We start from the raw sequence: 24,211 nt of genomic DNA, 5'->3' as shown, positions 1-24,211 counted from the left end.
CTGGCTGCCCTGCCAAGGAATGACAGCAGGACAGGACCACAGCAGAGACGCGTTTCTCTGAAGGATGCCCTGGCATGCGCCTGTGTGTGTGCTACGTTTATGAGGCGATTCAAGGATTCTTCTTCTAGTCTGACCCTCCGTAGCAGCAGTGGCACGCGGTGTCTTGGCCCTGCTGCATGACAGGACCAACACAGAGCTATCAGGTTACAGCTCACGGCTCTGTGGCCAAACATACAGTCCTGCGGGGACAACAGAGTCTGGCTGCAGCCACAACACAGAGAGATCAGTGACAGCACACCTCATCAGCGACATCCACCAGAGCAGCCTACACAGCGATCCTCTGAGGGACAGTCAGCCGTCCGCAGACCCCTCTCTGTCCAGCAGGATCCCCACAGGATCTCTGGTGGATGGCTGTCACTCACAGCAGCACTCTGGCCCTCCAGACCGTCCCAGAATCCCCCCACAGAGGAAGCAGAGTACTACGGAACGGCCAAAATCTAGTCGGAGGAGCAATTTATCAGGAAACATGTTGTTGGTTATCTGGGGGAAGGCTCTCTCGACAGCCCTGCAGAATGCATCAAAGCCACAGATTAAGGAGGAAAGACACGAACACAACTCGGTGTCGGCATTAATAATGCTGTCTGACAGGAGCAGCCGACAAATTGAGAGACTTGTCTTTCTCCCCCTGAATAATTGTGGGCGTTTTTTCATTCATTGATTCCTTTCACTGATTCATTTATCCCTCGTTTTGCGCCCGTCATGCTGTGAATGATTTCAGCTGCCACAGGTTTGATTTCCACCCGGAGACGAGAGGAACAGGAAGATGTTTTATTCAGTTCTTCAACGTTTAGAAGAGACCAGGGTGTAACTGACACTCTGCACAGGACAGTCTGACTTCTGCACGGTCTATACCAATCATGTCTTCTCTCTTTAAGAATACTTGATGTACTATAAGGCTTTAATACTTTATCCCACTATGACGCGTGTGTGTATTCAAATATCCACTTTCAACCGTATGTTCATATCTCTTGCAATCTGTCACATGTATTAATAGCTGCAGTACATGGTCTGCAGTCAACCAGGTCATCTTCTTCACTTTTAATTATGCAGCCAGACACACATAAATACAAGCAAACCGACACCAACACACACACACACACACACGTTCACGCTCCCACTCCCTCTCTTTCTCTGATACACACAAAAATACATAGCAGCACACTCTCTCTCCGTGAACACACACGCACACACACACAACATTTGGAAGGCAGAGAAGGTCAGGCCTTGCCCTTGCGTGGGCTACCTGGGGTTGGGGTTAATGGGCTCAGCAGTGAGATGGCCTGCCTGTTAGCTCAGGCTCTGTGTCCACGCTCCTGGTCTCAGGAGGGGGGGGTCACACTCTCTGCTCCACACAGCGCTGCCCCCCCCCCCCCCCCCCCCCCCCCCCCCCCCCCCCCCCCCAGGGTGCACCACAGTCCTCACACCAGAGATAGACACCTCTCCTGACTAGAATTGCACACGTGGAAATTAAAATAGCTTTGTGCCGTCGGCTCAGTGTTGCCATGGAGGGGCTAGCAGAGTTTGCTGTTGGGAAGAACTTAGATTGTGCTTAATAGGTGGAAAATCACTCCTAGGATCCAGAGTCATCACACAGATGATGGAGCATGTTCTTCACACACCAAAGGAAAAACTGTTATCATAGCGTGTCCCTGATACACGTCTGCACAGCTAATCAGCACACCCCTGAGCTCATCTGCTCATGCATAAGCTCACTACAACGAACACTCCTCGAGCCCTACATTCAAACACAAACACACACACACACACACAAAATGATCTATTTAGACAGAGCCTCATAATGAATGTATGAGAACAGTTTGGTTTTTTTCCTTCCAGAAAGTCTGACTTAGCCTACTTTTCAATTCCTACTCGATGAGCAGCCTCCCAGTCCCCCCACCACCTCTCAGCGCCTCAGTGGCCCCTGCCATCTGTCTCCTTTTCTCCCCCTCTTTTTCTCCCCTTCTGGTGTCCTGCTGAAATGTCCTATCTTCCCCTCCATCAATACCTAGGCCAATAGGTGGAATCAACTCAAGAGCCCTGCTGAATTAACTGTAATGCCCAGTAATGTGCTCGATTGATTATGTGCAATTAGCTCATCCCCTAACTAATAACGGGAGTGGGATGGACGAAGTGGGGGAATGGGGAAGGACGCGGGGAACAGAGCGGAGGAGAGGGGAGGGGAGATAGTACAGGCGGACACTGGGATGAGCCTGAAGGAAGGGGCGTCCACAGGGATCCCGCCAACACACACACACACACACACAGGCAGATGCACCCATTTGACAAACAAAAGGCACACAACATAAAAAGGCAGACCGGCACACTAGGCGGTGACACTCTTACCTCCCAATCATGGTAGAGTGTTGCTGGACAGCAGCCTCGAGCAGCCGCTCCAGAATGGTCCACTCCCCCATGGTCATCGAAAGACAGGTTCAGCCTCGAGAAGAACCGGGTCCCCGGGCCGTGGCCCTCCTCCTCCTACCTCCTCCTCCTCCCTCCTCCTACCTCCTCCTCCTCCCTCCTCTCCCCTGTCCCGGGCCTCGGCGCTCCTGTGGGTTTCCCGGCCAGAACGGGCGCATCCGCCCCTGTCCCGCACCCGCCTCCTCCTGACCTCTGCCGGGCGACCCGGCGGCTCGCGCTCCGGGTTGGCGTCGACCGTGGGAGCGGAGGCTGCGGACGGGCGTGCCAGGGTGCGAGTCCTCCCTCGCCCACTCCTGGTGTGCTCCTCACAACTCCCAAAGACGGAGAGAGGTGTTGTCCTGAGCTGTGCCTTCTGCCTCTCCTCCTCTCTCCCCCCTCTCTCCTCCTCTCTCCCCCCTCCCTCCTCCTCTCTCTCTCCTCTCTCCCGCTCTCCCCCTCCTCTGTGCAGCGATGCCCGTCCTTTTCCCCCCTTGCCGCACCACTCTGCTCTTACGCTAAAGCATATGCTATAGCTCACTGGATCTGACAGCCATGGTCTCACTCTCCCTCGCCTCCCTTTCTCTCCCTCTCCCCTCCTTCTCCCTGCTCCTTTTATCCCTCCCTCCTCCCCACTCCCTCTCTCCTTCGCCCCTCTCTCACTGTCCTCCTCCCTGCCCTCAAGGCAGTCCTCCTACCTCAGATGCACTCTCGTCCATCGGGGCTAAGAGCTCGTCCTTGCACAGTGTCGAGTACCTACCTTGACTGTGCCCTTCCCTCTCTAACCCAACACACTGCACCCAGCTGACCCCTCCTCCGCTCACCTCCACGCACACACACACACACACAAGCGAGCGGCGTGCGCAAACCCTTCAACCCGATGACCGGCAAGAGTCACTGCTTAAATCTTCCCCCCGTTGGCTGGCTTGTGGTTCCACGCCCGCACACGAAGCTCTTGCCACACGTCGTAGCGCTCACTGAATGTCATAGTCACAAGAGTGCTCGCTCCTATCGTTCAAATCACCATGGGAGACCATCACAATCCCGCCTACACGCACACACATGCACACACGAGCACACACGCGCACACAGCCAGCGACACGCTTGCTGCCACAGAGACGCTCGGTAATAAATCAGCTGCTTTTGCTGCATCCGCTGAGGCAGAGACAGATCACTGCAGACCTGCTGTCCTGTAGTGTCCTCCTGGCTAATTCCGGCACAATCCGACGCCCGGAGTCACGTCTGCCGCACAGAGACGAGATGAGTGGCTATCCCGTGAAACCTATTTCTGGGCTCCATCATCTTCGCTCCCCTCTCTCTCTCCCTCGCTCTCTCTCTCTCTCTCGCTCTCTTTTTTCTCCCCGCACTCCCTTTGTCCCCCCTCTGGTTGTATTTGTGTGCTGAGCTCGCTCTCTCCGCGGTCACCTATCTCTCCAGATCTCAGCGTTTGTTCTTCCCTTCCTCTCTCTCTCTCTCTCTCTCTCTCTCTCTCTCTCTCTCTCTCTCTCTCTCTCTCTCTCTCTCTCTCCCTCACTTGCTTCTTCACCCGCTCTATCTTTGTCACACTCCGTACGCATGCAACACTCCCCCGTTCAGACCCGATCCCCCTCTCTCTCTCTCTCTCCGCTCTCTCCGCTCTCTCCCACTCTCCTCCCCTCTCTTATTCCTCTCGTATGAATGTGCTTGGGTTGGCGGACTAGTGCTGGCAGGAGAGACTCCCTGTGTGGAGCAGTCTCTTTCTCTCAGGTCTGGGATGAGGGACTGCAGCTCACCCTCCCTGCTGCCCCCTGTTCCCCTCTGCAGTCCTTTGTCTCAGTCTGGAGGGCAGGCAGATGTCTCCCCAGCTCTCACTGCTGCTCTCTGTCTCAGCACCTTCTCATCCACAGGGTCTCCCTCTTCTTGTAAACGAACACTCGCTCGCTCTCTCTCTCTCTCTCTCTCTCTCTCTCTCTCTCTCTCTCTCTCTCCTATGCTATTACACACTATTCTGCTCCTATTTGCCTTTGAGAGGATTACACAGGAGAGAATTCACGGCTCTGCCCCTCCCCCTTATTGTATTCAGCCGACAGCTCACCTATTTGTCTCCGCCCCCACCTTTTCACTCCTCTTCCTCTCACTGTATTTTTCTCCTCCTCCTCCTTCTCCCATTTCCCCTCCTCCACTTCTGCCCATCTCTCTCTCTCTCTCTCTCCCTCTTTTTCTCCTAGGAGAGATGAACACTACAGTACTCTGGCGTGACATTGAAAGCTGCATTCATTTGATTAATGTTGTGGTGGTACATGATACTGTACAATGTCTCTCCCCCTTCTCTCACACACACACGCACACACACACACACACACACACGTATAGCCACCCCCCTCTACACACAGACACCAACACCATTGCCCCCTCAATATGTTACACCTGTGCAGGACTACTATGAGTCATACACCAACGCCAACATAGTGCTTAGAAAGAGCTACCCCCCCCAGTACAGTATGAGTAATAGAGGGGAGGTGGAGGGAGAGGTGACAGTATGAGGAGGGAGGGAGGGAGGGTGAGGAGGGGGGGTGAGGAGGGAGGGTGAGAAGGAGGGGAGAGGGGGTCAGGGTTACATACAGGTTTGTGAGGGGTGAGTGGGCCACGTGTCTGTGTGTGATGTCATGTCAGTGTTACTGCATTTCCTCATATAAAAACCAGCCAAGGTGTAAGCAATCAGAGTAGCGGAGAGCATGTTCACAACCACAGTCCTAACACGGCAGCCTCTGCAGTGAATCAATGATTGATCTCCTTTGCTGGGTGTGTGTGTGTGCGTAAGAGAGAGACAGAGAAATAGTGTCAGTTCAGCATCTTCAGCAAGGGGGCTTTGGGAGTTTGGCCCATCAAGGACACATGGTGAAGGAGTCATGCGGAGGAGACAGGCTGGGAGGTGTGAGGCTGGCCCTGGGTAGTTCTGGGACCTCTGGAGACCTGGCGTCAGCCGGCTGGAGCTGGAACCAGGGCCGCCCAGGCTTAGAGGAGAAACATCAGAGCAGCATGGCACACGAGAGAAGCGAGGCGCAGGTGTGTCATTAGTGACCTAGAACAGCCAGCTCGAGCATACACACACACACATTCGGGAACACACATACTGTACACACTGCCACGCACACGCACCCATATACACGCTGATGGAATCACATGCACTCAAGCAATAAATTCACACACAGGGACAACGCGCACCCATGTTTATATGCGATATCGTTAAATGACCTTGGTTCTTCCTCTAAACTGGGGTAACCCCCTGTGCATGTTGAAGTGTGTTGAATATTGAGCCGTGTTGACTTCACCAACATAATAAGACTTAAAATCAGGATGAGGTCACTGCCTTAACTCATTCTTGAAAAGGATGGGAAAACTCTATTGAACCGTCTTATTGTCTAGAATAACCCTTTTGTCTCATCTAGCGGTGACCTGTGATAATCTGGTAGCCCAATCGATTCCCAAAGATTTCTGCAGTCTATCTTTGGCCAATAGGCTGCTGGTCTGTTGTGATGCTAGTGTTGACAACATGGATACAACAGCATTAGCACATCTGAAGGATGCATCTGGGGCTCTCATTCTCCCAGCATAACTCTGGTTCATATGTGCTTGTAACCATTAAGCTCACCATTAACTGTCTCAGGGACAGTGCTGCTCAAGGTTCCGTCCTTGAATAAATCTGCCCTCTAGTGTTCATGCAGGAAACTACACCAATCTGTTCCTTGGTTTATGTAACGCCAGGACTGATAATGTATTAATTCTCCTTGTATGTATAATTGAAAAATACAAGAGATAAATAGATAAGACAAAAAGCTCTAAAATGAGACATGACACTCTTCCCAGCTTGCCTTGTCTAGCATTTATTTATTATTCAACCATCAAAAAGTATTTTCAGTTACTAAATGTAGACTTTTCTTAGGGATGTCAGTAAGACACAGATGAATTCTAGCAGTGCAATTCATGAGCATTGGAGCACAGCAACATTGTAGCACAAAGCAGTGACAGATTACCTGTCCCTCTAACTAGAACCAATCCAGACATACAAGGTTAGGGACAAAGGTGAACGCATAGATTTCTTCCAGAGACAAACAAACCACAGCACTGCGTTGATCAATTCAATCTGACCAGCATTGTTCAGTACTGACAGGGAAGAGGACACCAGAAGTGGGGCTATATTGTTTCAAATGAAGTGGTTGAGATGGTGCAAAATAATGTAATTAGCAGTTAAGGGATCATCCCATCAATGAAGACATTATTAGCCATAAAAAAGAAACATGATCTGGTAGAAATAAATATTACAAGTCACTGTAGATTATATGAACATATGGAACAATTAACCAATAATCAAAACCAAACAAGCAAAATATGAAACAAATTTCTAAAGTGTCAATGTTATATGAAACCAAATCTATCAAATCTAGAAAAACCCAAAGTCATGGAAGCCCTCTATAATTAACATGTTTTTAAAGGCATGTCTGGATTTCTAATGTTGAAGTTGGGTTGTGTTGATTATGATACGTTTCTCCATATACAAAAGCATCCTCTCTTAAACGCTACTGTTCTCAGAACTATATTCTTCCTCTATGATAAGTGTACTCTTTAGAAAAAAAAGTAAAAGATCTAACCAACAAACAAAAAAATGAAAGTAGAAAATGGCAGCCAAGGCGAGGAGAGCTCATCCTCATCTCTGAGGACCGGCGAGGGCAGAAGGATGACGACAGTCACCACGGTGATAGAGCCACTGCCCTTATATTCACGCTGATACATGCTGTCATCTGGAAGTGGTGGGGACGTGCCATGGTGCGGGGTGGTATTATGGTGGCGTTCTGTTGTGACACATCCGGGGGGGGCTTCCTGTGGGCTACCTGCAGCAGGGCTGTGTTCAGGAGCAGGGCTGTGGTCAGGAGTGGTCCTCACCCACCCTCCCCAGACACACTCACTGCTTCCAGGGCCGGGTCTTCCACACCACATCTGACACGAGCCACTGGCTGTTCACGCTATCATGACGAGAACATTCTGTCGACTTTCTAAACTGCTTCAAAACGCACTCCTCCCGGGTCTCTGTCATATTTGACGACTTGACAAACTCTTCTGCATAGACCATGAGGGTAATTGGACACATTGCTTAGAAAATAAACATTTCTGGGGGACAAACGGTGAACACTTTCCTTTTTTCATTTGCGATAGTTATAACGGAAGTAAAATAGCATTCACGTCCACATTGTGCTTGTTAAGCTTAAGGTCATCTCAGTGAGACAGCAGGTTGCCACTTGAACAAAAAGGATGATGGACAGGTAGTGTTCTTCTTTAGGGAGGGGGGGGGGGCGGATCTGCAGACGAAGGGGCAGGGGCAGGTTGGAGAAAGGGGGGGGCAGAGAAATAGGGCGAGTGCAGTACAGAGTGAATAAGCCTGTGTGTGAGTGAGTGAGAGAGAGCGCTAGAGCAACAACACGTGGGTGAGAGAGAGAGAGAGAGAGGGGAATGACAGAGGAGGGGGGGGGGCATTAGCAGGCGCACCCCCCTTCACTGGCGGGCTGTTCCGGAGGCTTCTCCAGCTTTATGTCAATCACTGAGGGGGAGAGAGAGGTTAAGGATCAACACGAGACAAGTGAGAGAGAGAGGGCTCAGGCAGGCCTGTGACCTGCACACACACACACTGTCAGAACTTCCCAAGCAGCCTCCTGCTTCATGAACAGACACCATTAGCAGGTACGGTTTTCATTCTAGAATGAACGGTTGAATAATATCGGTAGAAGCACCTACTTTACCTGTGCTCGAGTACAGGGGGTATATTGTGGGGATGTGACCTAAAATAAGTCTCACTTTTGGACCGGACTGACCTTTCTATATATAAATACAGAACTTCTGAAAAAGAATTCAACTGCACGCACACACACACACACTCCCATTGGCAGAAAAAGGATACTGTCTTCTCTGCTCTTGTCCTGTGTGCTCTCCATGCCAGGGAGGGCGGCCGCCACCCGTCTGAACAGCTGGACAGAGAGAGAAAGAGAGAGAGAGGGAGAGAGAGAGATAAACATACACATAGAGGGAGAGGACCTCTAATTCATACCTCTAATGATCCCAGTCCACCCAACACCACAGGCCAGAGCTTGTGCTTTCACAGAAGATTTATGAATTCTGATTGGCCGTTCAGAAGGAGTCACGGTTTCAGCTGATTTGAGCAGAGTTCGTTAAGAATAAGGTGCTACAGAGCAAATCTAATGAATCCATTTAATCATTCATCAGAAAATCACCTCCCAAAGTCCAAATTTGAAGGCAAGAAATATGATGAGATTTCACAGGTCCTTGGCATCTCAGCTAGATTAAAAAGGAACTCGGGGATAAACCATGAACTTGAACACACACTCCTTTCGTTTACACTTAAAAACTAACTAAAGCACTTACAAATTGTACTTAATATGTTCAATCAGAATTAACTCATTCACTCCTTCATTCACATCTCAAGGCTCTAATTTTAACAATTTGCTACTAGGTAGACTAATCACTTCCAATCAAACGTGGGGCGAGGATTACTCTGAAGACTCTGTCCCACCTAGAGCACCAGCTCAGGGCTGGAGTCCAGAGGAAGGCCTGTATACAGTCATCTGGTCATGGGTTCTGACCCATACAGGTTCTGACCCCTCAGGAAGTTTTCAGAGAAATCCAGAATCCCCGCAAGATGCAGTGCAAGCCAGCGTGAAACGCACACACACACACACGTGTGAGGAAAGCCTAAGCACGGCACACACACACGCATGCGCTCTACCTGTTTGACATTGTAGCCTGTCTTTGCACTCGTTTCAATAAATAGAACATTCAGCTCTTTGGCTCTCTGTTCCCCTTCCTCTGTGGTTATCTGTCTGTAGTGAGCCACGACCCAGGACACACACACACACGTCCACGTAACAGATGAACAGGAAGACACAAGACAGAAACAAAACAGAATGTGAACACATGGAAGTGGAGGATGATGTGCGTCTCGTCCTGCTGCTGTTGCTGCCCCCTCGGCTACGACCGAGTGTTCCCCACGGGCCCCTCTCTCCCAGGCCCAGATTAGCGGAGCACCTCTCATCAGGAGCATGAGAATTCAACCGGGCTCTTGACCCTTAGATTCTGCTGTGACCCTCGACCTCTGACTGGGGGGTGACCTTCGGAGGGAGCGCGGAGGGGGCGGCAGCACAGGCAGTCAGGACGGAGAGCACGTCTTGGTGGTACACTGACCTGCTTCACGTTGTAGCCAGCTTTAGCGCTAGTCTCAATAAACATTACATTTAGCTCTTTGGCTTTCCTCTCACCCTCTTCAATAGATACTTGCCTGTGGTAGATAAGAAGGTTAACAATGCACATCAGCAGAGACGAAACTCAATTAAAAAAGGGAGGGCAGTTTGATGTCATCCGTCACTTTTGCATTACAGTCACATCACACAGGACTTGGACAACAGCACAGCTTGTCCTCACCGGCTTACAAATGAGTGCGGTTAATCTTTTCAACTCGTTTCACATTGATCTCTACAGTGGCTGAATCAGGGGGGAAAAGGGTCTAATGTTCCCCCCACAAGTCACCGCTCAGACACCCCCTGAGGGAGCCATTGTTGGGAGGGCTTCACTGCGGGCGTACTCTTAATCAGCCAGCAGTAACAATCAGTAGCTTCATCAGTATGCACTTACGGAGGCCTTCCCTCCACGGCTCCCCACGGGGCCTGGGGGAGCGGAGCGCTGAGCCGGCCCGCCTACCTTTTGTCTGCCAGGTCCGTCTTGTTGCCCACCAACATGATGATGACGTCACTTCCCCTCTCCGTCCTGACATCGTCGATCCATTTTGTGGTTTGCTGGAAGGAGTTGACGTCTGGTTGGAGAGAGGGAGGGAGGGAGGGAGGGAGGAGGAGAGGACTGCTGTTAGTCTGGGTCTGAGTCTGTGTTCATCAGACAAGTAGGACCTGAGGGCAGGGAGAGCCGGGGACACCAACACTGGGTGGTCATTTCCTGTACCTATAACACGCCTTTCTAATTGTTACTTCACCATTGAGCACCATTACTCTATATTTATCAACAGCAGCCCAGTCATTTTTACACTGAAATATATCCTTCTCATCTCTGCACATCCTAGCTGTGTAAATGAAACCGATATTAGTGGGAACTTAAAAGCCATAACAGACTAAATACTCTTGAAAAGGCAGACCTAGAAAAATAACAACTGATGTCTGACAAGGAATGAGAGCTCATGCTGCTTGACTAAACAAGCTTGTAAATGTGCCATGTCCTTATGATCGCAAATCCTCATTATTAACTCTTGACATTGTATTAAAAAAACAGAATTTGGAGGAATATAAAGGTGTCAAAGGTCTTACATAAAAGTAACTGCATTGTATTATAGCTGTTTGTACATACAATGTTAATGATCATTCAAACGAGCCATGCTAAAAAACAGTTTCATAGTCATCATGCATGCATACACAGTTTTCAAATCTTAAAAAACACAGATCTAGTGCAAAACACAGAAACTTAAACAGTAATCATGCAAAAAGTAGAATCAGAAATTAACCATTTTCAGAGTGGAAACACATACAGAGTGTGAGGACCACGTGAACAACTAAGAAGTAGAAACGGGACAAAGGAAAACAGGGGAGAGGGCTTCAGGAATAGGAACAAAAAGAACCAATGGGACGACAGAAAGAAGAACATGGAGCCAGTGGCGAGAGAAAAAAAGAGAAAAAAGAAAAAGATGGGACATCTTTCTTGGCCTTCTCTCCATCAACAGGGACCGCCCACTCACTTGTGATGTCAAAGACTACCACGGCCACGGTGGAGTCGCGTATGTAGCTAGGGATCAGACTCCGGAACCTCTCCTGGCCCGCTGTGTCCCACAACTGGAGCCTCACCTGAGCAGCCACGTTAGCACCAGCACACAGGGCGGGCGGGCGGGAGGGAGGTGGGGGAGAGATGGAGGAGAGAGAGGGAGAGGAAGAGGTGGTGGTAAGAGGAGGGAGAACTGGACGGGGGTTGACGGGGGGGAGGGGGGGGGGGCACACACGCACGCACGGCGGGTGAGCCAGTGGGGTGGGGGGTACCTACTTGTGATGTCGTATACTACGACAGCAGCGGCTGAGTCGCGGATGTAGCTGGGGATGAGGCTACGGAAGCGCTCCTGCCCAGCCGTATCCCACAGCTGCAACCTGATCTGGGGGAGGACGGGAGGAGAAATCAAAGAAAAGGGAAAGCAGAAAAAAAACAAGAAAAAAAAAAAGGGATGAAGAAAAATGAGGAAAGAAAACGCTCGGAAATAAAAGAGAAAACGTGAGGCAAGAACGAGAACAATTAAAAGAAACCAAACTTGGCTGAAAGTGGAACTCTTGGATCCAAAAATCTGAGTTTCTTAACCGAGATAAAGAGAGAGAATTGAAAGAGAGAGAGAGAGAAAAAACTGAGAGCAAACCAAAGAGTGAGAGAGACAGAAGGTTGCATGCAGGCGGGTGTGTCATGTCTGTATGACCAGACAGGGAGCGGTCTAGGCCCGTGAAATCAAGAGTTGATTAGCAGCCTGTGCTTAATCAAGCTTCAACTTGAGAATGAACAACAGGATAAGGAGAGGGAGGTAGAAGGAGAACAGAAGGGTCGAGGGGGTCTTAAGGAGGGAATAACTGATTAGGGAGGAAGACGCCAAGCTGGAACCCATTTCCAGCAGGATTGGACAGCTCGTCAGCGTGTGAAGGTCATCAAATAAAAGGTTTTGTTACATCTGCTACAGGTGACGCAGTTGAAGCACACACATACAACAGATTGATATGGCTTATGTCATTAACAGCTTATATGATTAACCTGAAATCACAGTGGAGAAGCAAGCCCACAATTTGATATCTAAGCTAAGTGTCATATAGTCAACATCCTATTTGAAACTAAAACTGAAAACGTTAAGGGCAAGTAATGTTCCATGTTTTTGATCCGCTTTCCACATCTACCCACAAACAGGAAACGACCAAAATGAATGGACTAAGGATAAAGAATAAAACTTACTGTTCTGTCTTCAAGGTACATCGTTTTTGACAAGAAGTCTATTCCTATTGTTGCCTGAGGGAAAATGAGATGACAAGAGATTGAGAATATAGTAGGAAAACATTTTAAAGAACCACTCTTGCAAAAAGCTTGAAATGTTTGTACTTTGCACACTTGGGGCTCACCTGATAAGTGTTGTCAAAGCTGTCGTACATGAACCGGGTGATCAGTGAAGTCTTCCCCACTGAAAAGACAAAAGACACACAAACATACATAACCGTTCAATTACTTTTCAAAGCAAGTTCATACACTTTTCCTAATATAATCAAGGTGTCTTTAGGTGTCAATGAGTAGTAGATGAGTAGTTAACACTGACATGGAAGGCCTTGTCAGTTAGGCCAATCCAGTTGCCAACAATTCAGTAAACTATAAGAATGACCTCTGCCACCTCATAGGGAGTCAGTTGTTGGCTCTCAGAACTTTTATTCAACGTAGGCGTCATCATCTGGCCACATGTCAGGGTCATGTAATGCCCCCCACCCCCTCAGCATCCCCAGGCCAGGCCCACCCTCAAGAGGAATGCTGGGGGACTCTCCCTTTACTGGTGCAGGCCTGGAAGTTGGAAGGCCCAGCCTGGCTATTCACCACCCTGCCACACCCCCTCTCACACTCAAGAAGTATGTGACCCCACAAGCCTACACGAAATACAGAATATTTGGGAGATTAAAACTGGGGAGTGACAAACTACACAAGATAAAAGAAGTAGAAAGCCACTAGCTCCTTTAATGACTTCCTCCACTCCAGAGAATGTGTGAGCTAGCATTCATTTCCACCCCCACCCTCCTTTAAATCTCTCCTATTACAGCTGTGTCACTGTAGCTACTGTTGAGGCCCGGAACCTGATCACCAGAGTGTAGGCAAACAACCTCATCTAAATGCAAGTGCAATCTGAACGTCCCCACCATCAGTGAATGTGCACCAATGGCACTGAGATGGGGTTTGTTGTTGACCTGCTGTTGATGGCTGGACAGATCTGATAGATGACTACTGCTTGGGATAAAAGCATCTCCAAATGAATTGATGTAAATGAAACAGTCAAACCTTGTGTATTGATAAACATGTGTTGTATGTTCTTGCCTTAACCCTGAGCAAGAAAGAGGAGTTTGGACCAGGAAACAATATTCTCAAAGATATAGGGTGTTGAGCTTATCCAGGAGCCCACATGGCCTTTATTGAACTCCACTTGCCCTTCCTTCCTGTTCTGTCCTCAATGTGACATTTGGGCCCTTTCCTCATCTTTCTTTCTCTGCATCTATGTGGACAGTGGAGGGGTGCAGGGAAGGACAGTGGGGCAGCTGGTCCCACAGTTGAGACCTTAACTGGATTGAGTTTAGCCAGAAGATGTCCTAAATCTTTATAGGAATATCTGCTCCCATCCCATCAGGAGAAATCAAGTTAACGTAGAGGAAGTCTGATGAACACTCCTGCTTCCAAACAGAGCAGTGTGACGACAAGTGAAGCAACATCGACGCAGAGTACATCATGAGCACAGCACACGCCCGAGGATCGACGAATAAACGTGAGTGCCCTTGTGACACAATCTGCTCCGACATGTTCAGAAGGGTAGGAGTATAGAGCGTGTCTTTTCAACAGAGCCATGACTTTAGGCCTTTGTAACAGGCAGTCTGTGACACAGGCTGTGTTCAGAGCCAGATGGGGTCACAGGCAGACACTGGGAGTGTTAGACAGCTGAGACACACATTTAATTTAGGAGTCTGATGGCTGAGCGGTTAGGGAATTGGGCTAGTAATCAGAAGGTTGTCAGTTCGATTCCCGGCTGTGCCAAATGACGTTGTGTCCTTGGGCAAGGCACTTCCCCCTACTTGCCTGTACTTACTGTGAGTCGCTCTGGATAAGAGCGTCGGCTAAATGACTCAATGTAAAGTCAATTTTCTGTCATCGAACCACAGTGTATGAGCTACTCCTCCAACCCAGTTTAGAACAATATGTTGGCTTCAGAGTGCTGTCCATGTTAGTCAATTGCAGATAATAAACCAAGGGTAAGAGAGGAAAAACGACAGAGGAGATGGAGAGGTGCTGTGAGGGTGGGTGTCAATGTGCCTTAGCCTTTAAGATGATTTCCCTTTAACTATTTGATTGTTTTACGTGTAAGTCTAGTTCTTCAAACGGTGGCTATTGACCGTATCCTACCTCAGCGATTGGCTGTGCTTGAATGCATTTCCTACATCTTGCTAAACAAGTCACACATGCTTGATCGGCTGGTTGTTTCAAACTCTTACTTCTTAAACAAATGTTATCCTGATCCAAAACACCCTCTCTAACATCTGAAGACCTATTTTCACAGACCATATCTTTCAGATCTCTTGCCCCCTGAACATGAGTCTTAGGAGGTTGTGACTCCCCCCTCTATTTCAAAAGCAGCTGCTAAGGCCATGACAACAGAAGAAAATCTGTCTTTTCGATATTCCTAATTACAGGGCTTAGGTAGAGTTAGTGTTTCAGGTTAGGCTAACTTCTCAAACCCATTATTAAGCATATCTTGAACACCCAGAGGCAAAGTTCAACTCCCACACTATATATATATATATAAAATAACTCCAGTGTAACTACCATTTAAAACATTTTGAATATCCATGGCAATTTTGGGGGGTTGCAATGAGCCTAAAGCACATTGTTTCACACAGCAGCCTGGAAAAAAGACTAAGGTAATGGCTCTGTGACATTCAGAGAATGTTTTTTACTGTCAAAAATAAATTCATCTGTTGCCTGTCTCTAGGCTACACTGTCAGGAATTGTTCCTACTCATAATTGCACCTAAAGAGGAAAGGTTGTTGTATTCCTCTGGATGCAACATCAAGTAAATCAAAACAGTACTGAAGCTAACAGAAAAACAAAACATAGCACATAGGGATTGCAGGAGCACTAACAAAACCAAAAATCTTGACTGGCTGTGATGAATGGCTGTATGTTTGCTGCCAATTGTGTGTGTAAGCATGTTTATGACTTAGCCTGCAATGAGAACATATTGCCCAACAGCGGATATCCATCCAATAGTAGCTCTACTGTTTCATAGTAGGGCACATAGGTAGGCAAGGCATTTTATTAGTGGTAGAAAACTAGTTAACAATTGGATATAATCTCGAATTGTACACTGTCCGTTTAGCATTCAACATCTGTATTTAGATTAAATCAAGACGGCTTAGATGGCTATGTATGACCTAAACCGAAAGGCCCCGATGACCACAGCCCTTCCATTGGCCTAACTAATCACTACATCTGCCAGATAAAGTTTGGGGTAAACTAATCTGAACTCATACTAAGTGAAAGATACATGGAAATATTACGTTCAAATGAGAGGTTTCACCGCTTGCCACTCAAACTATCGTAGTTAAACTAGCTGCTGATGTTGTAACTAGAGCTGTTGACGTGTCTAGGAGGCAGACCTTAGCCTAGCTTGCTAACGCTAGCTTACTTAGCTAGAGTCGCTAGCCAACTAGCTAACATTAGCTATTGTCGTCAACGTATGCGTTCTACTTCACCAGCTGAAGCAAGTAACTGTAGCTACACTTACCGCTCTGTTCGCCGAGAAACACCAATTTAAATTTCCTTAGCGGGTTTCCGAAGTCTCCGGCCGCCGACATGGCTGCAATGGTGTACCTATGCCAGTCGTGCACAGTTAGGTTACAGTAGCTAGTAAGCCAGTTGGCTATCCTACTGTTTAATAGGCTAGAGACTCTGAGTCGCTAGCTTAGCTAACTAGTTTAGTAGAGCTAGCAAGCTACTAAGCTACAGTAGACTAGTTTTCAAGTTGAGTGTTCGTAACACGTTGTCACCCAGCTAGTTAGCTAGTGCTAATAAAATTATAACAAGTATCTAGCAGGCAGTTGGTGAACCTTTTTTATGAAATAATATGAACTCGTAGATCTAAGGGTCGTAGTAGAGTAGTAGAGAGATTTTAGAGACTCATTGCAATGCTAATTCTGTCCGTGCTCCTACTCTATTGACATGGCTAGGCTAGCTGTCAGCTGCTGCGAACATAACCCACACAACAATTTGACTGACACAACTTTGACCAATCCAAGTGGACTCTGGCATTCCGATGCATAAACCTGGCCCATTAATACGTACAAAATAGGGGATACTTTAAAAAAATCGACGTGCTTACAGTAGTACTAATTCTTGTTTGTCAGAATTAAATTACTTTAAGAGTTTTTTTCCAAATAGATCATGGGTTGTATGAGATTATTTTGTGGTGAAAGCAAGATTTGACTTGAAAACTTTTATATTATCGTGTGGTGAATCATGCTACAACACAGAAATAGCGTACACGTGAACTTGATGTGTGACAATTATATAAAAACATGGACTTGTTTTGATATTCGTTTTGTACTATAATTGTAGATTAATTACATCGTGTCACTTTTTCTGTATGACACATATTTATGGGATGCACATACAACTTACAAACATAAATATGAAATGTAAAATAATCAACTGAGTAGATTTATGCTGTGGAGCCACTGTGATAAATCAAAAAAGTGCGGAACTATTATAATTTTTCCACAGGTTAGATACAGTTTAGTAAGGTGGACTAAACGGATATTGCGTATGTGATCTTGGATGACGGCATGTGCAAATGTAGCTGTGTATCTACTAACTTAGTGAAGGTTTATGCTGTGCAATTTGCCTTTTCTGTTTGTAACTAGTTTTGTCAAATAGTGAAGCAATGAATCCTGTCATTCGAAAGGTATTGTATCTGTAGTCCAAACGTATTTTGCCACTTGATACTTTGATATAGCTAGCTAGCTTGTTAGCAAGCGTACCCAGTACTGACTAACGCTACTGTTGTACTACTGTAGAAGGCTACTTGATAGAAAGGTCAAACCAAAACAGCCAAGTAGACCCAAGAAAAACGTTTACTTTCAGTTGTCTTTTGGTTTAGAATGCTTTTTTTTCAGCTACAGATTTCTGTCGTTCAACATTCACGTGCACTGGACCAAGCAACATCTTTGATACGCCGGTACAGTAAGATAGTCCTTTTATCAACCACCACAATGTTTATAATTGCCAATTTGAGTAGCTTTTCCTTTGGCTGCTGTGAATGTATTGGTGCAGTTCCTTTCCCATTTCCCCTTTCCCTCAAGTAAGTTGGAGGCTGTTCTGAATGTGTTAATGGACACAGTTGTTTTTCTTATTTTCAGATTAAACATTTCAGCACAGCAGCCTTCTCAGGGTAAGTTAAAACATCAGCAGTAAATAGTTGTTTTGTCAAGTGTAACAATTGATAGTTAATCAATTAACTATTGTTCACAGGCAGCCTGGCATCAGCAAATGTGAGACTATACAGAAGCATGCCTACTCATGGAATAGGCAGATACAAGTACCTGTTGCCAAGAGAAGCAGTAAGTAGAAACATCTCGTCTCATTCTCAGAGACTGGGTCAGAACTTTTGGTTGTATAGTGGTATTGTGTGTTATATAATATGTATCTAAGGCTTAAGGATAATTACCACTGATCTGTTGCTTGTAGCCGAAAAAGAAGAAGGAGAGGAAACAGATGAAGAAGATCAAAAATCCAACAGATACAGAGTATGGGACCCTGAATGTAAAAGTGTCTGGCTATGACATGGTCCTTGTGGAGCACTACATGCAGTACGTCCACAACCTCTGCAATCGGCTAAAGGTCAAAGTGGATGAAAGGTAGGAGACGATGTGACAATGAATATGGTAAAAGTCATTATTTAAATAACAAAATGTTAATTGTCCATTATGCTCTTGAAAGATATATATATATGTCTCTATATATAGAGTCTAAAGAAGTATAATTACATTATCACAGAAGTATTTTAGTTAACTTATTTAAGTTAATGAGGTGGTATGTTCTAACTCTGATCCACGCAGCTACGCTTTACCCACAAAGAGCACAGAAGTCATGCTTATGCCGGAACAAGGCACCAAGATGTATGTCGACGCCATCCTCAAGACCCATGAGCGAGTTATTCAGGTAAAAGTGAATAAGTAAAACACTTTTCACTTATGGGCTATTGCATTTTACCTAGAGATAAAACATTGAAAGGTTTTCAGGACATGTTTGTTCTCAGAGAATAGCTGTTTTGGTGTCCCATTCCAACTAATAATTTACATTTATTTTGTTTTATTTACAGCTGAGCCAACTGAATGCTGCTCTGTGCCCCATCTTTATGGAGGTTCTTTTGAAGAATCAGCCCGAGGGGGTTCAACTCTCTGTAAAGCAGGTAAGCATAGAAGTGTACAAAATCTTAATGAATGTTTTCCATTGTAGCTGCTTCATCTTCATTCTTCAGTAGATACTCATATTGTCCTCTCATTTTTTTACCCAGCACACAGAGGCAGATTTCCAGTTACGTTTCAAGGCACGTCCAGAGCTGGAAGGGCTTCTAGCAAAGATGAACTAAAGACAATTCCACTATTAACAGGCTGGACAGCTTTATTTCACCTTTGGAAGAATGGATGTACATTACTTTGGTCAACTTGTTAAATGTTGATCCTATTGTCTATAATGAATATTATTTTGGTCATGCTATTGAATAAAAGGGATGGGAAGTGGCAATGATGTTTTCTTTTTCTCTCTGAACATGTTTCATATGGGTATTTATTTACATGTAACACATTTTAATATATTACGTATTGCACGGGACTTGTGAAATTGTTTTAATTGGATAACTTGATCCAAGGCCGCCCCTGCTTGCAAAACCTTTTTTTCCCAGTATTCATTTCGGTGTGTCCATAGCAACCAAATCTAGACACAGCAACGGAGAAGTTGGAAGTCTGTTGATAGTACTAGCTGAAAACGCAACAACACACAACGTTTCATTTTCATTTTGTTGTTGTTAGATACAGTAAAAAATGGGTAGAGATTACTATACCGCATTGGAAATATGTAGAAGTGCCGCAGACGCAGACATCAAGAAAGCGTAAGTTTAGGCCTAAGCTACCACTACAGTACTGGTACTGTACAGTACTAGACTACAGTATCAAGTCTGCACGATGAGCAGAATGTTAGTAAGACTTGAGCTAAATTATGACGGGTCGGTGATTGTTTATGCATTTTTGTAGATACCGACAACTTGCTTTGAAGTACCACCCTCACACAAATCATAAACCGGGTGCTAAGGAAAAATTCAATCAACTTGCAGAGGCCTATGACGTTTTGAGCGACCGTAAGTAAGCCATGGTTGTTTGGTGGAGCATACTGACTGTCCGACAATATAGCCATATGATCTCCAGTCCAGATGGCGAGTGTTAGATGTATTCTTTCTGTAAGGGAGGTGGACTTTTAGTTATTTAGCTAAGCGTTTACACAAATGTCTTAGGTAGCTGTGGTCCCTATAATAATATTAATAATAGCCTATTGCAGCTCGAAAAAAGGCAACGTATGACAAATTTGGGGAAGAAGGTCTGAAAGGTGGTATCCCACCTGAGTTTGGAGAGAATGGTGCTTGGTCTTCTGGATACGTCTATCATGGGAACCCTGACAAAGTATTCAGACAGTTCTTTGGAGGTGACAATCCATTTGCAGGTAAGCAAAGGAGATACACTTTAAGTATCTTGTTTCAGTTCAATCGCACCCATAGTAAAGGCATGGCTTAATATTTCAGACTTCCACACAAAAGATGGGAATGAAGTTGCCTACGGGTTTGGTGGCCTGCGAGGAAGGGGAGTGAAAACGCAAGACTTCCCCATTGAAAGAGATCTTCACTTGGCCCTTGAGGATCTCTTCTTTGGATGCACCAAAAAGATCAAGATATCCCGTAGGGTAAGAGCCATAGGACTACCGTAGGGTAAGAGCCATAGGACTACCGTAGGGTAAGAGCCATAGGACTACCGTGCTTCGTTCTTGCATGTCTACTTTAAAAAAACATACATGCAGTACTTTTTACCCAGGTCATGAATGACGATGGGCACACATCTAGCATCAAAGACAAAATACTTACGATCATTGTAAAGCCTGGATGGGATGAAGGCACAAAGATAACTTTCCCAGAGGAGGGTGATCAGGTGAGAGGCTAACCACTATATTTTGCTCACACATCACATATACACTACGCTATTCCATATATATGGAATATTCCTATAAATGGTGTTGCATGATATATAAGCCTTCATCAAACATCCAAGTAATATGAGCTGACCTCTAGAAATGTAACCATAATTGGCCCAAGTGGGAATGAAACCCATGCATATTCATAATGGTGAATAACGAGGTACAAGCCCACCATGTTGAACTTTTATAATCAGGCTTTCCCCACAGGGACCCAACAGTATTCCTGCAGACATTGTGTTTGTTGTGCGTCAGAAAAATCATCCCCGGTTTGTACGGGCTCACAATGCTCTTGTCTATACGGCTCAGATCTCTCTGGAAATGGTAAGAACCTCCATCGATACGAATGTTCTTTAAGACTACTTTTACCACCCATGACAAGTCTACTTTAACTCCTCAGGCCCTGACTGGCTTTTCTATTGATGTGGAGACATTGGATGGCAGACTTCTCAACATCCCTGTCAACGACATTGTTCAGTGAGTGATCATTGTACTGTTCCAGTCATGGTTAATATTGTAGTCTCCCAAGAGTTTGATTGCTAGTAACAAAGGGAAAAATTGGAGTCTTGGCTGTAGCCATTCAACAGACATGGTTAACTGGGCTGAGGGTACAAGTTTAACATTGGTCACCTCTACCCAGCCAGAACTACAGCAAAGTGGTGACTGGAGAAGGCATGCCTCTGTCCCAACATCCTGCTCAGAGGGGAAGCCTCATCATCCAGTTTGACACTGAATTCCCCCAGAAACTTTCTGCTGAGAAGAAACGCCTGATCAAGCAAGCCTTGGCTGTCTGATGCAAGAAGTCTAACCTGTATTGCCTCCCTTTGACTTGACACCTAAAACTAGTCACTGCAAGGGGACCTTGAGACATAAGAAATAAAATAGACTTGTTAAAAATGTATTTTATGTTACGAAGCTTTAAAAATACAGAAAGGACCAGCTTTTCAGTCAAATGTCAAAGGAAGAGAAGGTGGTGCAAAATAGGATAGTTGGTTATAAAAAGGAATGAGAGTAAACACAGCATCTAGCCAGTGGCCCAGTCTACAGAGGAGTAGACCAGTTCTGGTGGGCTGCCATCATGGCACGCTTCAACTGCTCATATGTCACGAACATCACAACGTTCCAGGATCCCAGCCGGAGGAAAGAAGGCATGAACCTAAAGTGTGTGGATGACAAAGCCATGTCGAGTTAGGTCTATACTACCCTTCCTCCATAAACTTGACAATGCAATTCAACATGCGTTTCCAGACTTACCCCTTATAGAAGGAAAGGGGCCCCTCCTTGGTTACCATAGCAAAAGCACAGTTGAGGGCACCTTTATACTGGCCCAGGGCAGAGTTCATATATCTTGTCTTCACTACATCAACAGGGGAGGCTATTACAGTAGTACAGAAACCAGCACCAAATGCTGATGTGAAGTGGCAGGGTAGGTCATCTGTAGGGTAAATGAATATTAATAAGGACAAATGAAAAGATCAAAAACAGTTGAACAGTATCATACTGCATGACAATGACTCACCAGTCAAAGGTGTTGATTTCAGCAGGGAATCTTTGATGAGGTCATACGTCACCAGCTCGGTGCAGGTCACGATTGCATTGCGTGCAATGTTTGGGCCCGTACCTGCAAGTGGACAGTAAAACATAAGCAATGCACAAACTGAAGAATTGACCGACCCCTTTTAAGCAAATGTTACCTCTCCACAGGCCACGAATGCCTTCCTCCTTGGCGATGGTCTTGTAGGCATCCATGGTTCCCTGGTAGTGCCGGCTCGGCCCAGAAGTGCTCGTCCGGGCCTGGAAGCGCACCTTCACCACATCTGTAGGCTGGGCGAGAGCCACAGCCATAGCACCGGTGGTACACCCCGCCAGTAGGCGGCTACCAATCCCAACATCTGAACAAAAGGGGAAGCGTTGAATATGATTAGACGAGCTGCAAACATCCATGAGGGGGGGGGGGGGACGCTGGAGTGGGATGCACTTACGGTCTGAGCCTTTGGTGTAGAACTGCTTGACAGAGTCATAGAGGCCGATGCGGACAGAGGCAAAGCTCATCTGTCTCTGCAGTCCGGCCGCCAGGCCGTTGTAGAGGCTCCTGGCCCCTTCAGTGCGCACCATGGTGGTGATGGTGCCAAACACGCCGCGATACTTGACTGCTGTTCCATTACTAGACACAGCAGTGCCTTTGGCCTCCCCCTGGATCTGTGCAGGATAAAAAAGGGGCATGGAGACACTTAGACTCTCGGTAAGAGGTTGGGGGGAGGGGCACTGGATAAGTTAGATAGGGGGTCCAGAAAACAGTGGCCATGATGCAAGGTCCAGTATCCACCAAATCCTAGGGGCTCACCCTACTCGTTTGGGAGAAAGCAAGGCAGAGGAGAAACAGAAAGGAACACGTCAGCTATTAATGTGACAACCAGGTAGACTTGAGTCAACCCTTTGGCTACACAAGCAAGTGGCTGGTGGATGTACCACTTCTAACCACTTGGTGGCAGTGTTGACATGTCAATTCTATCCAATTTAAAATTCGAATAGCTAAGGACTTTTGGACAGTTAATAGAATTACCCATACCTGGAGTCGAACTTTGGCTGTGTCCAAGGGAAAGGTGAACAGGTCAGCAATGCAGGCCGCAGTTCCAGCTCCTATAAACTTGACTGCTGCAGTTGGAGGCACATCAGTGGGTCTGAATCCAACCATTTTCTTTAGATCAGTGAAATTTGAAGGTGGTACGAAGACAAGAGGTGAACACAAGATAAGGAACTCTGCCCGGTACTGTAGGGAAGAGAAAATTGGTAGTCAGGCAGTGTTTATTAAATAAAAAGATCACATCAAAATACATGTTACAACAATGCCTAGTAAGCTTAAATAGCAACTGTACTATAATGTAATTCTCTACAGCATCTGTACATGTAAACGGTATTATGGTCAAAAGTAGCTTAAGTGAACAATTGGCACCCCCCACCACCACATCCACCCCACCCCCTGCTTTTGCATTGGCGGATCTGCTTGTTGCTAGGTCAGTATAGTGACTGAGCACAGTACAAAGGAAGTACTGTACCCGGTTGTTTTTGCAGTGCTGTTATCAGGTGGCTATTCAGGCTACACGGAATATGAGCCCACAGTAGAACAAAGGCACATGAACCAATTTTAAAAGGATTATCAGATTTGTGTCGAAACAATGATGTAGCTTACATTTGGAGTTACAATTCCCACTGAACGTTTAAAACACTCAAAACTAACCTTTGTTAAAGCGACCCAGGACGGATATCAGAGATCAGGATTCTCTAAAGGTGTCCCTCTGGTCGAAATTACTTTCACCTATAATTTGCTTGCCTTCTTCTTCCATAGAACAAACTTCAAAAACGGTATACCCCAAAAACATATCAAAAATTCTGAAAACGAGTAAAAGTTTGGTTAGACTTCAACATAGACAATAGCCTGCGCACATTTGCTACATCGAAGACACATAAAACACAATTTTGGAACTTTACCTTCAATCAAAGCGTGAAAGGGTTTTACACAAGAACTACGGTCGACGGTATAGATGCTGAGTTTTATAGGCCTATGTAACTTGCCTGGAGTCAATGCTTCTGCTGGCAAACTACAGTTGCAAGGAAAGCAAACAGCTGTGTTTTATACCCCCCGGAAACCATGATACGT

At 46.2% G+C, this 24,211-nt stretch overlaps 5 protein-coding genes across 8 annotated transcripts in view; 2 read left to right on the top strand and 3 right to left on the bottom strand.

The window, feature by feature from the left end:
* The window catches only part of LOC124468123 (gap junction delta-2 protein-like), a 12,179-nt gene extending 9,106 nt beyond the window's left edge, over window positions 1-3,073 (bottom strand). The window contains exon 1 of the mRNA XM_047020718.1: window positions 2,404-3,073. Coding sequence (XP_046876674.1) covers window positions 2,404-2,480 — 77 coding nt within the window. The 5' untranslated portion in view covers window positions 2,481-3,073. The remainder of the gene's footprint in view (window positions 1-2,403) is intronic.
* Window positions 3,074-7,770: 4,697 nt separating this feature from the next.
* rab6a (RAB6A, member RAS oncogene family) lies at window positions 7,771-16,634 on the bottom strand. Of its 4 annotated transcripts, none has more exons than XM_047019967.1 (8): window positions 16,046-16,634; window positions 12,639-12,697; window positions 12,475-12,528; window positions 11,536-11,641; window positions 10,198-10,309; window positions 9,230-9,323; window positions 8,387-8,453; window positions 7,771-8,029 (listed from the first exon to the last, which is right to left on the bottom strand). In XM_047019967.1, the coding sequence occupies exons 1-8, from the start codon at window positions 16,113-16,115 to the stop codon at window positions 7,965-7,967; spliced, it is 627 nt and encodes a 208-aa protein (XP_046875923.1). In that variant the 5' UTR covers window positions 16,116-16,634; the 3' UTR covers window positions 7,771-7,964. The 4 variants fall into 4 exon arrangements, with proteins under 4 accessions (XP_046875923.1, XP_046875922.1, XP_046875921.1 ...); XM_047019966.1 differs by lacking the exon at window positions 11,536-11,641 and adding an exon at window positions 11,237-11,342 and having other exon boundaries at window positions 16,046-16,605; XM_047019965.1 differs by lacking the exon at window positions 9,230-9,323 and adding an exon at window positions 9,685-9,778 and having other exon boundaries at window positions 16,046-16,596.
* A 415-nt stretch (window positions 16,635-17,049) lies between these two features.
* On the top strand, window positions 17,050-19,071 carry mrpl48 (mitochondrial ribosomal protein L48). Its single transcript, XM_047019963.1, has 8 exons — window positions 17,050-17,221; window positions 17,433-17,494; window positions 17,676-17,707; window positions 17,788-17,876; window positions 18,004-18,173; window positions 18,375-18,477; window positions 18,638-18,727; window positions 18,833-19,071. The coding sequence occupies exons 1-8, from the start codon at window positions 17,201-17,203 to the stop codon at window positions 18,905-18,907; spliced, it is 642 nt and encodes a 213-aa protein (XP_046875919.1). The 5' UTR covers window positions 17,050-17,200; the 3' UTR covers window positions 18,908-19,071.
* Window positions 19,072-19,204: 133 nt separating this feature from the next.
* On the top strand, window positions 19,205-21,445 carry dnajb13 (DnaJ heat shock protein family (Hsp40) member B13). Its single transcript, XM_047019960.1, has 8 exons — window positions 19,205-19,426; window positions 19,569-19,672; window positions 19,870-20,031; window positions 20,111-20,268; window positions 20,397-20,510; window positions 20,764-20,877; window positions 20,954-21,030; window positions 21,194-21,445. The coding sequence occupies exons 1-8, from the start codon at window positions 19,359-19,361 to the stop codon at window positions 21,345-21,347; spliced, it is 951 nt and encodes a 316-aa protein (XP_046875916.1). The 5' UTR covers window positions 19,205-19,358; the 3' UTR covers window positions 21,348-21,445.
* Window positions 21,441-24,191, bottom strand: LOC124467639 (mitochondrial uncoupling protein 2-like). The gene is made up of 8 exons (XM_047019961.1): window positions 24,043-24,191; window positions 23,792-23,943; window positions 23,123-23,323; window positions 22,536-22,752; window positions 22,248-22,445; window positions 22,073-22,174; window positions 21,808-21,988; window positions 21,441-21,709 (listed from the first exon to the last, which is right to left on the bottom strand). The coding sequence occupies exons 3-8, from the start codon at window positions 23,246-23,248 to the stop codon at window positions 21,595-21,597; spliced, it is 939 nt and encodes a 312-aa protein (XP_046875917.1). The 5' UTR covers window positions 23,249-23,323; window positions 23,792-23,943; window positions 24,043-24,191; the 3' UTR covers window positions 21,441-21,594.
* Window positions 24,192-24,211: the final 20 nt, after the last annotated feature.

The sequence above is a fragment of the Hypomesus transpacificus genome, chromosome 5, assembly GCF_021917145.1.
Source record: "Hypomesus transpacificus isolate Combined female chromosome 5, fHypTra1, whole genome shotgun sequence".
Lineage (NCBI taxonomy): Eukaryota > Metazoa > Chordata > Actinopteri > Osmeriformes > Osmeridae > Hypomesus > Hypomesus transpacificus.
This window is presented reverse-complemented; position numbering and strand designations above follow the sequence as displayed.

Excerpts from the sequence above, each read along its gene's own strand:
- rab6a (XM_047019967.1), bottom strand. The coding sequence starts at position 16,115 with ATGTCGGCGGCCGGAGACTTCGGAAACCCGCTAAGGAAATTTAAATTG. Across the intron at positions 11,642-12,474 it reads TGTACCTTGAAGACAGAACA|ATCAGGTTGCAGCTGTGGGA; the intron begins GTAAGTTTTATT and ends GTCCTCCCCCAG. Across the intron at positions 9,324-10,197 it reads ACGGACCTGGCAGACAAAAG|ACAGATAACCACAGAGGAAG; the intron begins GTAGGCGGGCCG and ends GGCTCACTACAG.
- mrpl48 (XM_047019963.1), top strand. The coding sequence starts at position 17,201 with ATGAATCCTGTCATTCGAAAG. Across the intron at positions 17,708-17,787 it reads AGCACAGCAGCCTTCTCAGG|GCAGCCTGGCATCAGCAAAT; the intron begins GTAAGTTAAAAC and ends TATTGTTCACAG. Across the intron at positions 18,478-18,637 it reads CCCATGAGCGAGTTATTCAG|CTGAGCCAACTGAATGCTGC; the intron begins GTAAAAGTGAAT and ends TTTTATTTACAG.
- dnajb13 (XM_047019960.1), top strand. The coding sequence starts at position 19,359 with ATGGGTAGAGATTACTATACCGCATTGGAAATATGTAGAAGTGCCGCA. Across the intron at positions 20,032-20,110 it reads AGGTGACAATCCATTTGCAG|ACTTCCACACAAAAGATGGG; the intron begins GTAAGCAAAGGA and ends TTAATATTTCAG. Across the intron at positions 20,269-20,396 it reads AGATCAAGATATCCCGTAGG|GTCATGAATGACGATGGGCA; the intron begins GTAAGAGCCATA and ends CTTTTTACCCAG.
- LOC124467639 (XM_047019961.1), bottom strand. The coding sequence starts at position 23,248 with ATGGTTGGATTCAGACCCACTGATGTGCCTCCAACTGCAGCAGTCAAG. Across the intron at positions 21,989-22,072 it reads GAAATCAACACCTTTGACTG|ATGACCTACCCTGCCACTTC; the intron begins GTGAGTCATTGT and ends TTTACCCTACAG. Across the intron at positions 21,710-21,807 it reads CCCCTTTCCTTCTATAAGGG|GTTCATGCCTTCTTTCCTCC; the intron begins GTAAGTCTGGAA and ends CACACACTTTAG.